The 16,330-nt window shown below is 42.1% G+C and overlaps 1 protein-coding gene across 5 annotated transcripts in view; it reads left to right on the forward strand.

Annotated features, from left to right (window-relative positions):
- Window positions 1-1,056: 1,056 nt before the first annotated feature.
- The window catches only part of LOC118393235 (huntingtin-interacting protein 1-related protein-like), a 33,465-nt gene continuing 18,191 nt past the window's right edge, over window positions 1,057-16,330 (forward strand). Inside the window, exons 1-5 of one of the 5 annotated variants that reach the window (XM_035785723.2) lie at window positions 1,057-1,472; window positions 13,186-13,249; window positions 14,424-14,566; window positions 14,942-14,998; window positions 16,186-16,266. In XM_035785723.2, the coding sequence (XP_035641616.1) occupies window positions 1,380-1,472; window positions 13,186-13,249; window positions 14,424-14,566; window positions 14,942-14,998; window positions 16,186-16,266 (438 nt within the window). In that variant the 5' untranslated portion in view covers window positions 1,057-1,379. Of the gene's footprint in view, window positions 1,473-9,376; window positions 9,501-13,185; window positions 13,600-14,423; window positions 14,567-14,941; window positions 14,999-16,185; window positions 16,267-16,330 lie in introns of those variants that run through there. The other 4 variants (XM_035785722.2, XM_035785725.2, XM_035785724.2 and 1 more) reach the window with 4 other exon arrangements.

Consider the following 16,330-nt stretch of genomic DNA (forward strand, 5'->3'; position numbering starts at 1 on the left):
AAACAATAGTGGTCCTAAAACGGAACCTTGAGGAACACTGAAACTTACCACTGATTTGTCAGAGGACAAACCATCCACTGAGACAAACTGATATCTTCCTGACAGATAAGATCTTTGAATAGCCCTAACTGATATCTTCCTGACAGATAAGATCTTTGAATAGTCCTGCAGGGCTAGCCTTTTAAAGGGGCAATCTGGTATTCAAACAAAAACAAAGCGCCTTCGCCGACACCTTATTTTGTTAAACAGCTGAGGAATGGGGCTCGAGAAATGTAACCACTCCCAAATATAGAGATGCAAGGACTCTCACATATGGATGCAATTACTGACCCTCCAGATCAAAATTATAGTTTTAAACATGTTTTGAAACTATAAAGTGTTTGTTTACAATGACATTGTTTACAAATAACGGAGTAAAACAACCTTATATTTTGAGTTCTGATGGGGTAAGACCATTGCTCATGAGGCATTTATTCAAGAATCAATAGCTATATATTAATAATAAGTCCAAAAATGGATGTACAAATCCCAGATTGCCCCATTAATGGATTTCATGAATTTATTAAATCTGATGTCATCCAACAGGCACCAACACACATCAACAAAACTCTCCAATCCATTAATACACACATGCACACTCACACGTGTGATTGACGATAATATATACATAAGGTTACCCTTGAAAGTTGGAGGGCCTGATGCAAAGTGCACATTGGATTCATGTGATACAGATCGCCTAAACGTATCTCATAATAATGACTTACTATCTCATAATAATGACCTACGATCTCATAATAATGTATTACTATCTCATAATTATAACTTACTATCTGATAATTATGACTTACTATCTCATAATTCTGATTTACTATTTCATAACGCGTAGTCAGATTTGTTTTTGGGGGGGCGGGAAAGGGCTTCCATTGGGCTGCTGATAAAACGCCAGCTATATCATCACAACAGCTCTGTAGTCTTATAATAACATTTCAGTTGTGAGGTGATGAAAAATAAACCCGTGCCATTTTAATAGCCTACTTCATGAGTGACGTAAACGGTCTCCCTGTAGCATGGGCTCCCCCCGTGATTCTATGTGAGAACTACTGTGGTATCCTCCGTAGACGACGATCCCCACGTAAAAAGAAACGTTACATTCATTTCGCTTTTTCCTCATCTGGTTAAGTTCGCTGCCTTCAAATGTCACTCGTAGACGTCTAACGCCTGGAACCGGTTGTTTGTGCATTGCTTCTACCAAAAACTTGAAGGAGATAAATAGTTTCACTGGTTTTATAACATAACATTTTCCTCTAGTGGGAATTTGTTACAAACACTCCATATGTCGAATATCCTTTAAGAGTTTAACCGGCTTCCAAGACGCGAGGATGAATTCCATACGACGGGTGCCTTCAAGGGTGAAAACCAAAATGACCGAAACAAATTTAGGTGCGGAAAGGGATCATTTTGACAAGAAGCAGGTAAATATTTTACTCCATGTGTAACTCTGTGTCGTTGTATGTGTCGAACTGCTTTGCTTTATCTTGGCCAGGTCGCAATTGTAAATGAGAACTTGTTCTCAACTTGCCTACCTGGTTAAATAAAGGTGAAATAAAAAATACATAAATAAAAATTGACTAACCTTGTGATGGTGGATGCATTTGCCCAGCTCAGCTGTTTGTTTTGCGGCTTTTCGACAAACCAGTGTTTGAAATGGCACGTGAGGTCTTTAATTTCTCCAATGCTAATTGTATTTGCGCACAGGCAAGGTGAACTGTAATATGATGCTCGAGAACGTTTTGATGCAAAATCTGCACCTGGTCCATCACATGAGTTGCTAGTTTGGCAGGCCTGTGGCACCCCGCGTGGCGAAACATTATTCCCAGCATAATTGAACGTTCTGTATGCCATTCAAGCATCTGGTAGTGGTTGCTTGTGATTAATAATTGAGGTTGAGATGTAGGCCTAATTCCTTTACATTGATCAGCCATGCCGCTATCGCAAAAAAAAATATACGTCTCACTGTCCAGACATTTGACCTGTATCATATCCATCATCCAAAATGAATAGCCTAATCATCTATTTCCAAATAATTTATTAGGAAATTACACTCTAGGTCGTGTTAATGACATCAGTAGTAGACCTTTTTTGTTGTTGAAGTATCTTAGAATTTGTATTTGCTTTTTGCTTTCATTTTCGCCTTCAGTGTCATTTACTTACTACCAGGGATCTGATTGGCAACACATTGTCTGCCTCTCAGGGAAGTCCTGGCTCTCAATACAAGGCCTATCATGTTCAGCTAATCATTCTTGTTTGGCTACCTTGTCCTGACTTTCTTCTTGCTCTTTTTCCTAAACCTGTTAATTGAGACTGGCAGCAGACCCAGAGCTATCCTTTATAGAGTGTATTGAAATAGTAGTACAAAGTAACTTTAGAAACAATTTCCTGTGGATGGTTCGCTGCATGGCAAATGCATCACCGAAGTTGAAATGACTGGACAGTAGTAACCTGCTGGACTGCTCCATCTGGAATGACTGGACGTCCAGCAAATTCAAAACGGCAACAGTCAGTGTGACCCTGGCATGAGGCAAGAGGAATCTCTGCCTTCTCCTTGTGCCTTTGTTACAGTACCTCATTTGAATATATTGGATTGATTTGCTGCACAAATACAGGACCTATTAGTGTTGTCACACTATCAGAATACTAGGAAGTAAGGAAGCAAAAGAAACAACATGAAGCGGACAAAGTTTGAGGAAAACAGTTCTAATGTTGGAAAAAACAGCCTTGTGTTGTGACCCAGAGTCACATTTGTTTATTTTGCAGGCTAATTTACAAAAGTAGGTTTTAAAGGACCATAGAGTTCAGTCTGCTTTGTTTTATTTTCTGCCAAGGAAAATCTGGTGTCATAGTATCGCAATACTGGTTTCATGACAACACTAGAACCAAAAGTCACAAGGTCAGCCAGACAAAGTTAGGCAGTGATGATACTAAAGGAGAGGGAGATTGTGTGGTCCCTTTGACTGCATTGTTGACTGGATATTTAAGATTAGCATATCAGATCATGTAAGAGGCGCAGTCACATGCCCTTAGCACGTCTCTGTTCAGCGCTGCCATAGACATGAGATCCTGACATGTTACTTCCAAACAGTGACTGGCTTTAGTCTGGCCATTAGTCAGTAGGGCCCTATGAAATCCCTCAGATGTCTTGTCCAAATTCTGTTTTTTCCATTTAAATTCTTTCTGTGTTATACGATTTACGCTAATTTTATCATCAGAAAGTGTGTCTAATAATGTGAATGAATAAAACGTTGACAATATAATAAGATATAACCGTACAATTGTAATGATGCAACACAACATTGCACTATTTTTAAAAAATCTAAGCAAGTGCTTCAATACAGAGTTCTACTGAGTGTCTGATTATAAATGAAAAAAAGTAATGCAAGAATCTAGGCAACAATGCAGCAAGCAATATGCAAAACCTAGAGTTATACTTATGTAAAAAAAAAACTAAACTTAGCATATATTGTTTTTTGTTTAAATAAAGTGCTTCACATAAGTGTTTCATTATAAATACATTTAAAAATCGATTCATGCAAGAATCTAGGCAATAATGCAGCAATAGTCAACCTATGGAACTACCTTATGAGCTGCTATGTCTGTTCATTATAAGTTTTCCATCTATCACAGACATCTCCATTGAAGTACATGATTGTCATTCTCTTTGTGTTGAGCTCGGTGAGTGCCTCTCGCTTGTCTGTGAGTAGAGTCTTGTATTTGCTGAAACTCCTCTCACAGTCGACTGAGCTGACTGGGAAGTAGATGTAGGGCACTGCCACTTCTGCAACTCTTGGGACTCAGCTCTCACACTCAGGCCCCTCCAGTAATCAACAAGCTCCAAAGCAGGTGAGGGCTCACTGGACACACAGTGCTGATAGGCAATCCATTCTTCACTGAGCTCTGTTGATGGGCTTGCCATGGGTTTCAGTTGTGTGCAGGCTTCAATCTGCTTTTTCATGGCTGGAGCCTGCCTGTAGACCTCTCTGGCTGGATGTGTAGCATGCATCATGGAGCGGTCTTGGCACCATACCCACATGTTTTTGCAGTTCCATTCACTAGGTAAGAGCCCAGATCCTTTGACATTTGTATGCAGACACTGCTGTGGTGGGTTCCTTCCAGGGTTGACAGAGTTGTCATCAGTTTGGAGCAACCCTCTGAGATAAAGGTTAGCTTGACAGTGAGGGCCTGCGCCTTCTCCTCTGTTTCCAGCTGGCTGAGGATGTTTGTGACTGCCTGGGATGATGTTTCTGCCAACAAACTCTCTTTACAGATGAACATGCGCTGCATGTTACTTCCCTGCCTCAAAACAGCTATTCCATCTGGAGCTCACTGTTTCAGGAGGAGCCTTGGCCTGCACAAACTCCTTCATAATGAGGAAGCTCACCCATCTTTTCTTTCTGTCAGGCTTCTTGAAGGAGACAGATCTCTTCCATGTCACAAGTGATGCAGCTTCAGAGAAGTATTTGTTGTGCTGCCAGGTCTTACCTACCAGATTGATGACATGACAGAGACCGGTTATATGGACACTGTTGGGTGTCACTCCTTTCAGAACCTCCTATGCCTTCAGGCAGTGACCACTGCCCAGGCATCATTCAGGTTCAGATGGTTGCTGTGGAGGGAGGCTAGTATAGCTTGGGAAACTGAGTAGTTGCATCTGTCCATGAAACTGACATCATCAGAAAGTACTGGTTTTCAACACCCGCAATGAAAGATAAGGAAAAACTAATTGTTTCAACCAAAAAAAAGTGTTATTTAAATTTCAAGTCTAAATGCAATATAGATACAGCGGTAGTTGGCTAGATGGAGAGGCAGACAGCTGCTGACTTTATGCATCGCTATATTTCACCACAATAGCTCGTCGTTTGGAATATCACAATTTGCATGCAGACAATTCACATTGGAGTTCCAAATTGGTAACGAAATGACAAAAAATCAGTAATGGAATTACTGCAACTGAATTGGCTACAATGGGAAATCATAATATTCACACTCCACAGTTGGGTCACTGTTTTCATTTGCCTTGTGTCTGATGGTCAAAACAAGTGTTTTTAAAACAGTCTGACTCTGGACATCTCACATACACAAGCCCCCTCTTTCCATTTACTGTAACCAGTTTGTTGCTGTTTAAGTACTTACCTAGATGACTAACTTACCTCAGTTTTGACCTGTTGCTTTATGTGCAACACATCCTTTTTGCCAGTGTACAGTTCTCTGGGTTGTCCATGGAAACCAAGCATCTACAGGAAAATGAAGAAGCCAGGGGAGCTATGTTGGGGGTGGTTTGGTAAGCTTTGTTACTATTATTTACAGCTGACATCATCCATTTTGTGTGGCACAGCATAGAGTTAGACACTTAGGGGAGTGAAAGCACAAACATCCGGTAGCATAGTGATGGTGTTGACACACAGGGCTAATGTGAACATTTTTGAGAGGTGGAGGAGGAGACTGGAATGACTGTAGTACCATTTTAAGGTGACACAGCAGTAGTAAACTTCTGTCTCCCTTGAGTGGGTGTGGGCAAGGCGGGTCGCTTGGAATGTTTGTGTTCTATCAGAATCTCACAGGCTTGTTGTCCAGAAGAGGAAGTGTGTCTCCAGCACAGAACACTCCCCTTTATATCCAACCATTGTAGGATGATTTGAAGCAATGGCAAGTCCTTGTTGCATCACCTACAGTGCATTCGGAAAGTATTCAGACACCTTGACTTTCTCCACATTTGTTACGTTACAGCCTTATTCTAAAATGTATTAAATATGTTTTAATCTACACATAATACCCCATAATGACAAAGCAAAAAAACAGGTTATCAATTTTGGCAAATGTATTCAAAATAAACAGATACCATATTTGCATACAGTACCAGTCAAAAGTTTGGACACCTACTCATTCCAGGGTTTTCCTTTTATTTTTACTATTTTCTACATTGTAGAATAGTGAAGACATCACAACTATGAAATAACACATGGAATCATGTAGCAACAAAAAAAATGTTAAACAAAACTATATATATATTTATTTATTTGAGATTCTTCAAAGAGCCACTCTTTGCCTTCGTGACAGCTTTGCACACTCTTGGCATTCTCTCAACCAGCTTCATGAGGTAGTCACCTGGAATGCATTGCAATTAACAAGTGTGCCTTTAAAAAAAGTTAATTTGTGGAATTTCTTTCCTTCATGCGTTTGAGCCAGTCAGTTGTGTTGTGACAAGGTAGGGGTGGTATACAGAAAATAGTCCATATTATGGCAAGAACAGCTCAAATGATCAAATAGCAACAACAGTCTCTTACTTTAATGCGAGAAATTTCAAGAACTTTGAACGTTTGTTCAAGTGCAGTCGCAAAAACCATCAAGTACTCCTCTCATGAGAATGGCCACAGGAAAGGAAGACTGTTACCTCTGCTGCAGAGGATAAGTTCATTAGAGTTAACTGCGCCTCTGATTGCAGCCCAAATAAATGCTTCAGAGTTCAATAACAGACACATCTCAACATCAACTGTTCAGAGGAGACTGTGTGAATCAGGACTTCATGGTTGAATTTCTGCGAAGAAACCACTACTAAAGGAGACCAATAAGAAGAAGAGACTTGGTTGGGCCAACACAAGCAATGAACATTAGACCGTTGGAAATCTGTCCTTTTGGTCTGCTGAGTCCAAATTTGAGATTTTTGATTCCAACCGCCCTGTCTTTGTGAGATGCAGAGTAAGTGAATGTATGATCGTCACGTGTTGTTCCCACCGTGAAGCGTGCGGGTGCTTTGCTGGTGACACTGTCGTGATTTATTTAGAATTCAAGGCACACTAAACCAGCATGGCTACCACAACATTCTGCAGCAATACGCCATCCCACCTGGTTTGTGCATGGTGGGACTTTCATTTGTTTTTCAACAGGACCATGTCCAAACACACCTCCAGGCTGTGTAAGGGCTATTTGACCAAGAAGGAGAGTGATTGAGTGCTGCATCAGATGACCTGGCCTCCACAATCACCCAACCTCAACCCAATTGAGATGATTTGGACCAGAGAGTGAAGGAAAAGCAGCCAAAAAGTGCTCAGTATATGTGTGAACTATTTCAAGCCTGTTGGAAAAGCATTCCAGGTGAAGCTGGTTGAGAGAATGCCAGGAGTGTGCAAAGCTGTCATCAAGGCAAAGGGTGGCTATTTTGAGAAATATCAAATATATTAGTATAACACTTTCAGTTACTACATGATTCCATATGTGTTTTGACGTCTTCGCTATTATTATTCTACAATGTAGAAAATAGTAAAAATAAAGAAACCTTTGAATGAATAGGTGTGTCAACTTTTGACTGGTACTTTAAGTATTCAGACAATTTGCGATAAGACTCAATTGAGCTCAGGTGCATCCTGTTTCCATTGATTGTCCTTGATGTTTCAACAACTTGATAAGAGTCCACCTGTGGTAAATTCAAATGATTGGACATGATTTGGAAAGGCACACCTGTCTATATAACATCCTACAATTGACAGTGCATTTCAGAGCTCCTTGACAGGTTTGTTCCGAGTCACGGATCAGGGGAAGGTTACCAAAAAATGTTTGCAGCTTTGAAGGCACAAGAACACAGTGGCCTCCATCCTTCTTAAATGGAAGAAGTTTGGAACCACCATGACTCTTCTCGAGCTGGCCGCCCCTCCAAACTGAGCAATCAGGGGAGAAGGGCCTTGGTCAAGGAGGTGACAGAGCTCCAGAGTTCCTCTGTGGAGATGGGAGAACCTTCCAGAAGGACAACCATCTCTGCAGCTCTCCACCAATCAGGCCTTTATGGTAGAGTGGCCAGACAGAAGCCACTCTTCAGTAAAAGGCACATGACAGCCTGCTTGGAGTTTACCAAAAGGCACTGAAAGACTCAGACCATGAGAAACCAGGTTCTCCGGTTTAATGAAACCAAGATTGAACTCTGGCCTGAATGCCAAGCGTCACGTCTGGAGGAAACCTGGCACCATCCCTACGGTGAAGCATGGTGGTGGCAGCATCATGCTTGGGGTTGTTTTTCAGCGGCAAGGACTGGGAAACTAGTCAGGATTGAGGGAAAGATGAATGGAGAAAGTATAGAGATCCTTAACCTGCCCAGGACCTCAGACTGGGGAGAACGTACACCTTCCAACAAGACAACAACACTAAGCACACAGCCAAGACAACACAGGAGTGGCTTCGGGACAAGTATCTGAATGTCCATGAGTGGCCCAGATCGAACATCTCTGGCGAGACCTGAAAATAGTTGTGCAGCAACTCTCCCCATCCAACCTGATAAAGCTTGAGAGGATCTACAGAGGGAATGGGAGAAACCCCCCAAATACAGGTGTGCCAAGCTTGTAGTGTCATACCTAAGAAGACTTGAGGCTGTAAACGCTGCCAAAGGTGCTTCAACAAAGTACTGAGTAAAGGGTTTGAATACTTATGTAAATGTGATATTTCAGCTTTTTATTTTTAATACATTAGCAGACATTTCTAAACTTGTTTTTGCTTTGTCATTATGTGGTATTGTGTGTAGATAAGGGGGGTGGACAATTTAATATATTTTAAAATAAGGCAGTAACATAACATTTGGAAAAAGTCAATGGGTCTGAATACTTTCTGAATGCACTGTATATATCTGTGTAGGATGTCTTGCTTAGGAGAAGCAGCAGCAGGGGTGAGGACAGAATAGTTTCATCAAAGGCTAGTCTAGTTGGGGCTCAGGTTTCTGTCTGTATCATCACTGTAAGAGACTGAGCCAGCAATTGTGCTGTCTGGGAGACAAAATACAATAAAGCAGGAGTCAAGGAGAAATGTAATACAACAGGGAAATTTACATAATGGCCATGAAAGGCTGTTCCATGAAAACAGCTAGTATTTGATGTTGGGATAATGATAATTGATACTGGCTTGTTGAAATTAAATGTTTTATTTTGACCTTTTATTTAACTAGGCAATTCAGTTAAGAACATTCTTATTTACAATGACGCTGGGCCAATTGTGCACCGCCTTATGGGATTCCAAATCACGGCCGGTTGTGATACAGCCTGGATTCGAATCAGGGTGTCTGTAGTGACGCCTCGAGCACTGAGATGCAGTGCATTAGACCGCTACTCCAGTCTTCTCAACACTGCCAGTGAATTAGTGCTAGACTAGTTAATGCTCACATAACCAGACAGTCTGTTCAGCCTCATTAGCAGTGTGTTTACACTAGTTTATTTAACAGTATTAGTAGTAGCAGCCGTGCAGTGCTTGAGTCTGTGTCTGACCTTGACAGCCAGAGCTGCAGCAGCAGTCTGTTGAATTAAGCTGATAAGAAATGCAATACCTAGAGTCAATGCAGGGCACCTGACTGCCCAGTGTGGAGTAGACTAGAGGTGTTTCTGCTGTCTCCACTAGCTATAGTCCTCCTGGCAGGGATGTCTAAGCACATAGACACACTGCTGCTTAAAGGCAAGAAGGGAGAAGATGAAAAGGTAAGAAGGGAGTGATCGGGGATGGGAGGGGTGAAGCGGAGTGTGTGTGTGTGTGTGGCGAGTTTATCTGGTGGTGAATCTTCCGACTGTCTTCAGGAATTAGGCTGGGATCATCTCCCCCTCATTCCCTTCTAACTACTTCTCCCTCTATTGGGGGATTTAGCTATGTTTGGGACCAGGTTCAATGTTATGGTGTCAGACTGTCCCTGGCTTACTTAAATCACAGTTGACCAGCTTCTCCTGTTTGTTTCTAACCAGATTAATGTAAACTTTTATGACCTTATGGCATTGCTGTTGAACATTTTAATGATGTTTGTTTCTTTGTATGAATGAGTTGAGGGAGTGTGTCAGTGGGGGATGGAGTAGGTCTTTTGTTGGTTTGTGACATTACCAACCTCCAATTCTAGATTTCAAGCAGTTCTGTAAATTGCATTGCTCACACTTCACTGCATTATGCACTGTATGCAGTTTCTGATAAGGTTAGTGTAACAAGGATCTCCCTTCCTCCCCCTTCCCTCTCGTGTCCTTTCGCCCTCACACTCCCTATCTTTTTCACTCACACTCTCTCTGTCCCTCTTACTTCCCTCCCTCCCCCTCTACTTCTCCCTCTCCTCTCTGAGTGACAGTCAGTCTGAATGTATTAGGGAGCCTCCCTGCACTCATGCTGCTCCATGGCTATCTGTCAAGGCCTCATCAACCCAATCTTCTACCCCAGCTGACGGGCCTTCTTCCTCCCACAACCCCCTCATTATTATGCACCCCTCCAGACCACCACTTGCTCTGGACCCCTATAAGCCAGGGGGCTAGCTAGCACTAGCAGTAGCTTTACAAGGAGGGGTCCACATGAACCAAGACTTCTTTCTCTCTCTTTCTCTCTCTCTTTCTCTCTCTTTCTCTCTCTTTCTCTCTCTTTCTCTCCCTTCGGTGCACAGTCGCCCTTCTGTGCTTTGTTTAGTGACTATGTTTTGGAGGAGGTTGGTGGGTTGTGGTCTGTGGCGTTTCACTAACTAAATTAGGTCTTTATGCATTTCTGGGATTGCTTGCAAATTTTGCCAGGCCTGCCTTGAATTTTGGGTGTGGAGATTGTATTCCTCCTCTCCTATGTGTATGATAAGATGTGTGCATTCTAGAGTGAGGGAATGAACTGTGACTGTGTATACAACAAGTGGGTAAAGGAAATGTGTTAGTCTGTGTGAGCCTGTTTGTGGGATTATTTTGCGAGTGAGCGACTCAGTGGGGCAGAATGTATGCATGTGTGAGTACAGACTTACATTTTCCACTGCTCGGTGTAACATACCGTTGTCTCTTTTCTGTGGTGGTTTGGGACTGGTGGGTTATTGAAGGCCATGACAGTAGCAGAGAATCTGCATAAATGAATCTTAACAGCTCATACATGTTACTCCAAGCTGGATTAGTCAATTGGTTATGTAATGAATTTAAATTAAATAGAACAGCAGGCTTTGAGTGAACAGGGGATCCAGAGCTCTGAACGTCTTGTCCTTTTCACCCGATGTGTATTCATTCATTCATTCAGGGCAACAGGGAGAGTGGGTGGTGACCTCAGAATGAGTTTCTATTGGCCAATGCTTCTGTTGTGTGAGGAATGCTTTGTTAGTCCATTGTTTGGTGCTGTTGATCCTCTATTCACTCAAGTCTGGTGTGCTATAGAATTATGTGTTACCCATATTTCCCTCATTTATTAATTGAAATCAGTAGAGCTTGTCTTCAGTGGGTCCATATGGGTCAGTCAGAAAATAGCGTGTTCTCTGCATGTTCATAACTGTTGAAGATGCATTACAGATCTTATGTTGGGACAAGCCAGACTAAGGGTGACGGGCTGAAAAGACTGGTATTTGTATCAGAGGTCACAATATGCTTGTCATGTTTGGGATTCAGCGTATTCCCCTTATCTTCTGGTGTTACTAACTAAGCCTTTATCAATGACTGGGCAACCCCATGTACTGTACAAACACCGGTGGAGGCTCCTCAGAGGAGGAAGGGGAGGACCATCCTCAGTGAATTTAATAAAAATTAAGAAGTTGTCCTTCCTAGATAACTAGACAAAATATATCCGTTGCCAAATCATTGATTAAAACAGTTTTACTGAAGGTCGACAGTAGCCTCAACAGCACTCTGTAGGGTAAGTGCCATGGTGGAGCCGGAGGACCGCTAGCTTGACTTCAATACAAAACCTAGGAGGCTCATGGTTCTCTCCCCCTTCCATAAACTTGCACAGTAATTATGACAGCTTGGAGGATGTCCTCCAGAAGTTTTCAGAGTTCATTCAGCATGAACTGACATGTTGTCCACCCAATCAAAGGATCAGAGAATGAATTTAGTACTGAAAGCATGAGCTACAGCTATCTAGCACTGCAGTGCATAAAATGTGCTGAGTAGTTGACTCAAAGAGAAAGACTACAGTTTTAGACAGAGAGAGAGATTTCCATTAATTTTTGTTTTTGGTTCACTTACTTAGCTAGCTCCTTTCGCCTACTCAAACAGAGGATGCTATGTTAGCTAGCTGGCTATGACTATCCAACACTGGAACTCTTCCAAGTCAAGGTAAGCTTTTGGTTTGACTAATTTATTGTCACTGGGCCTGCTCGTGAAAAGGGCGATAGGAAGAGGGCACGTAGATTCGAGAAGGAATACAACAAGGTGTTTTATATGTGGCTATGAAAGTGAACTGTTTGCGTGTGATCAGGGGTGTATTCATTCTGCCGATTCTGTTGAAAAACATTTCTTAAACAGAAGGAAACTGGGATAAACACACCGGAATTTGTCCAATAACTGTTTCCAATGTTGGACTAATGATCACACCCTAGGTCAGCTAGATGCAGGCAAGAGTGTGCAAGGTGGTATGGAATGTGTCACTGTCTCTCACCTCATCTTTCTCTCAACCTGTGTGCACCTATGTTGAATTCATAGGCTAGGTTGTAGTATCCTAAACCTATTGATATTAAACTGGGTGAAGGGAATTTGAATGACAGACATCCAATATGCTGTAATAGAAATAAGGCCATGCTCATTTAAAAAACAAAATTCCTCCCTCAGCTTAAACGGCACCGACCGCCACTGAAACGCATACGCTTTGAGTAAAGAGTCAGAGCTCGGTCTGAGCAATCTGCTTCTCTCACTTCCTCTCTCCATTCACTCAGACTAGTTCTACCTGTTGGCCAAGAAGCCTGAGGGGCCAGGATGGAAAATAAAATTACAAAACTAAATAAAAAGTTGGTCACATTTTTTGGGGGGACACACCCAAGTATATAGAACAGATATACTAGTGGCTATTTTAGTCCCCATTACTTATGGTAGCCGAAAACAACCAGATGACTGAGAGATTATTAACTTTTATTACAAATCTTCTGTAATAAGCGTTAGTGCAATGACTGGAAGTCTATGGGTATCTACTAGCATGCTAGCAGATAGCTATAAACTTTCAGTCATTGTGCTAAAGCTAGTTAGCATTGGACTCGCAAAACTACCTCGAACTTCCTTCCTTCATACTGGACACAAGCATATAAATGGTATCCACGAGTTCACCTGACTCTGGGGAAGTAGATAAATGGCCTCATTGCCAAAATCCTAAAGTATCCCTTCAAAATATGCTTTGTCACTAAGTGGTAGTTCAGTAGCCATAGTAACTGATGGCCTCAACCCGTCCTTTCTCTCCTCTCTCTTCCAGCTCAGCAGCATCAGCAAAGCCATCAACTCCAACGAGGCGCCTGTGAAAGAGAAACATGCACGCCGTATCCTTCAATATAACCCCAAACTGGGAACAGTAAACCTTTTTTGATATTATGTGCTCCAAACTTTGTATGCCTGATAACCCACTGTGCCGAATAACTGGGCTGTTTTTAACCACTGGGGAGTTACACTGTTGAACCCCAACTCTGTGTTCTGTAAAGGTAATTGGTTTTTAGAGCTGACATTTGCCATCATGTAGGCTATACATCACCTCAACCTTCATTGTTTTTTATCCTTAAGACTCAAATAATTCCATGCGGACCGTTTGGAAATAAACCCATTCATTGGACCAGCGCTGTTGCTGATTCTGCAGGATTAGCATTGCAAATGTAACCAGCGGCTGGAAAATCAAGTAATAAAGTTGCTGTAGATAATTTGAAAAAAGTTTAAATGAATAGAATGACAAACAGTTAAGCCATGAATTTTGTTGAGTAGTTATCTGAAATTCACTACAATTGCAAACTTTCTGTACTATTACCGTTCACTCTGTCATTTTCGGGCTGGTTCAGTGAATTTGTTTATTTTCTAGCGCTTCTGCATGGAATTATTACGTAAGGAATAATTGAGGGGCTATACGTTCTATGGAAAATAAACAATGTTGAAGGTGTGTTCCACGGCGCGCTAGTGGAGTGGAACTTACCTCCCACGGAATTGAATTGTTTTCCAGAGAACGCATAGTCCCGAGTATATAGACATTGAATTCTACCGTGCTGATATACCATGCATTATAGGGAAGTAATGCTCGCGCAAGTATGCCCTTAAAGACAATCCAACACGAGTATTCATCAATGCCATGGTATAAATTCACCTTTTATCTTCAACCTAGCATTCACCCAGGATATTTTACTGTTAAATGTATTCTATGGCAACAATGCTTATTATCAAATTAAAACACAGTTTATTGGTCACGTGCACACGATACAGTGGAATAATTACTTGCTAATTTACAATGTATTTTATGCTCCTGGGATGATTTAGTGTTCAGTATACATTCATCTCTTAAACTGTGTTTTGTTATTGGTAATGTAGTAAAATAGAGGCTGAAATGTTGTGATTTTATTACTGTCTCCATCGCACATGAGGGAGAGAAAGTAAAATAATATGTGAGGGACCAAGTAAAGGTATTATTTTGGCTTTGTATTTTGCTGTTTGGCTCTTCCTTGATGGGCCCTACAGGGATAATTCTGGGGACCTACAGGGAGAAGGGGGCCTTTACCTTCTGGTCCTATGCCTTGGGCATCCCCTTGTCCAGCAACGCCATCGTCAGCTGGAAGTTCTGCCACGTGCTTCACAAAGTGCTGCGGGATGGCCACCATAATGTAAAAACTTGCTCTCCACTTTATACACTCTGTATTAGGGTTTTTTATTTCCAAATAATCAAATGCATATAAAAACATGTAGAGAGAAAAGGAACCTACATGTGCTGGGTGGAAAAATTCCTGCCTAAAAGTCCTGCCTAATTGGTAGCCTACATAAAATAAACAATGCCGTATTGCTTTGAGCAGAGCTCTCAAACTCATAGACGGTGTATTAATTAAGCATTCTGTTTTTTTAATTTTTTATGCTGACCTCCATGGCCTTAATTAGTCCAGTAATATTGGCTTAATCCTGAAATTGTATAATTGCTAAATTGAGAATTTAAGTTGCAGTACTATTATTGAATTGACATTATCACTCCCCCTTTTGCCCTCCAGAGCCTTCAGGACTGCATGAGACATCACGGTAACATAGTTGAGATGGGGCAACTATGGGTGAGTGGGGATTGTGCTGTGTTTTTGTCAAGGGGTGCTTGAAAAGGTTGACATTTTGGGTGAATAAATTGAATGTCAAATTACTTAAAATGAGAAAAACATCCCTTGCTGTAATTATTTCATTTAGGTACAAATGCAGATGTTTTGAAAACCTCTTTTCAATCATCTTATTTTTCCCCTCATACAGTAATTGTGCTTCTTGTGCAGCCAGAGTTGATCTCTGTTGGCTGCAGTTAGATGTATCTGGTACTTTGGTAAACTTTTTAGCCAGTAGTTCTGAAAGTAGCGCTCACGGGCCTCCCGGGTGGCGCAGTGGTTAAGGGAGCTGTACTGCAGCGCCAGCTGTGCCATCAGAGTCCCTGGGTTCGCGCCCAGGCTCTGTCGTAACCGGCCGCGACCGGGAGGTCCGTGGGACGACGCACAATTGGCCTAGCGTCGCCCGGGTTGGGGAGGGCTTGGTCGGTAGGGGTGTCCTTGTCTCATCGCGCACCAGCGTCTCCTGTGGCGGGCTGGGCGCAGTGTGCGCTAGCCACTGCAGTGCACGGTGTTTCCTCCGGCGCATTGGTGCGGCTGGCTTCCGGGTTGGATGCGCACTGTGTTAAGAAGCAGTGCGGCTTGGTTGGGTTGTGTATCGGAGGACGCATGACTTTCAACCTTCGTCTCTCCCGAGCCCGTATGGGAGTTGTAGCGATGAGACAAGATAGTAGTAGCTACTACAACAATTGGATACCACGAAATTGGGGAGAAAAAGGGGTAAAAAAAATTAAAAAGTAGAGCTCACTAGCCAAAAGTGGTCCCCGACATTTGCGTACTAAGTCATTGCTCTCTTGCTCGGCTGTGTGTGATTCTTGCTAGCTGTCACTCAAATGGTGAGGGGCTGGCCCATGTGGGGGGAAAAAGCTTCCAGAAAAGTTGCTTTCAAACTAGGGATTTCATGGCTATTTGAGGCAGTAATTAAGACAGTAATTCTGTTCATAGATTATGCATGTATGAACTACACATTGACACATCCAGCCCAGAGTGGGAGGTTTAATAAATACTTACTAGTCGCCAAAGTACCGGAGCATGTCTTGAAGAGAGGAGTGTGACGAGAGGAAATGCTTCTTTTTGCCATCTTTAAATAAAGCAAAGCTAAATATTTGTTGCAGCAAAGCTTAATGCTTGTTGCTTGCTCTTATTGTTTCCAGGGCAACCTTCATGACAGACATGGACAGCTGGTGGCTCTGTACTGTAAGCTCCTTTGCACAAAGATGGAGTTTCACATGAAGGTAAGCACACCCTCTACAGTTTTGGGGGACGGCATGTTTTACCATGGGACATTGGCTAATCTTA

This window comes from Oncorhynchus keta, chromosome 14, assembly GCF_023373465.1.
Source record: "Oncorhynchus keta strain PuntledgeMale-10-30-2019 chromosome 14, Oket_V2, whole genome shotgun sequence".
Taxonomy (NCBI): domain Eukaryota; kingdom Metazoa; phylum Chordata; class Actinopteri; order Salmoniformes; family Salmonidae; genus Oncorhynchus; species Oncorhynchus keta.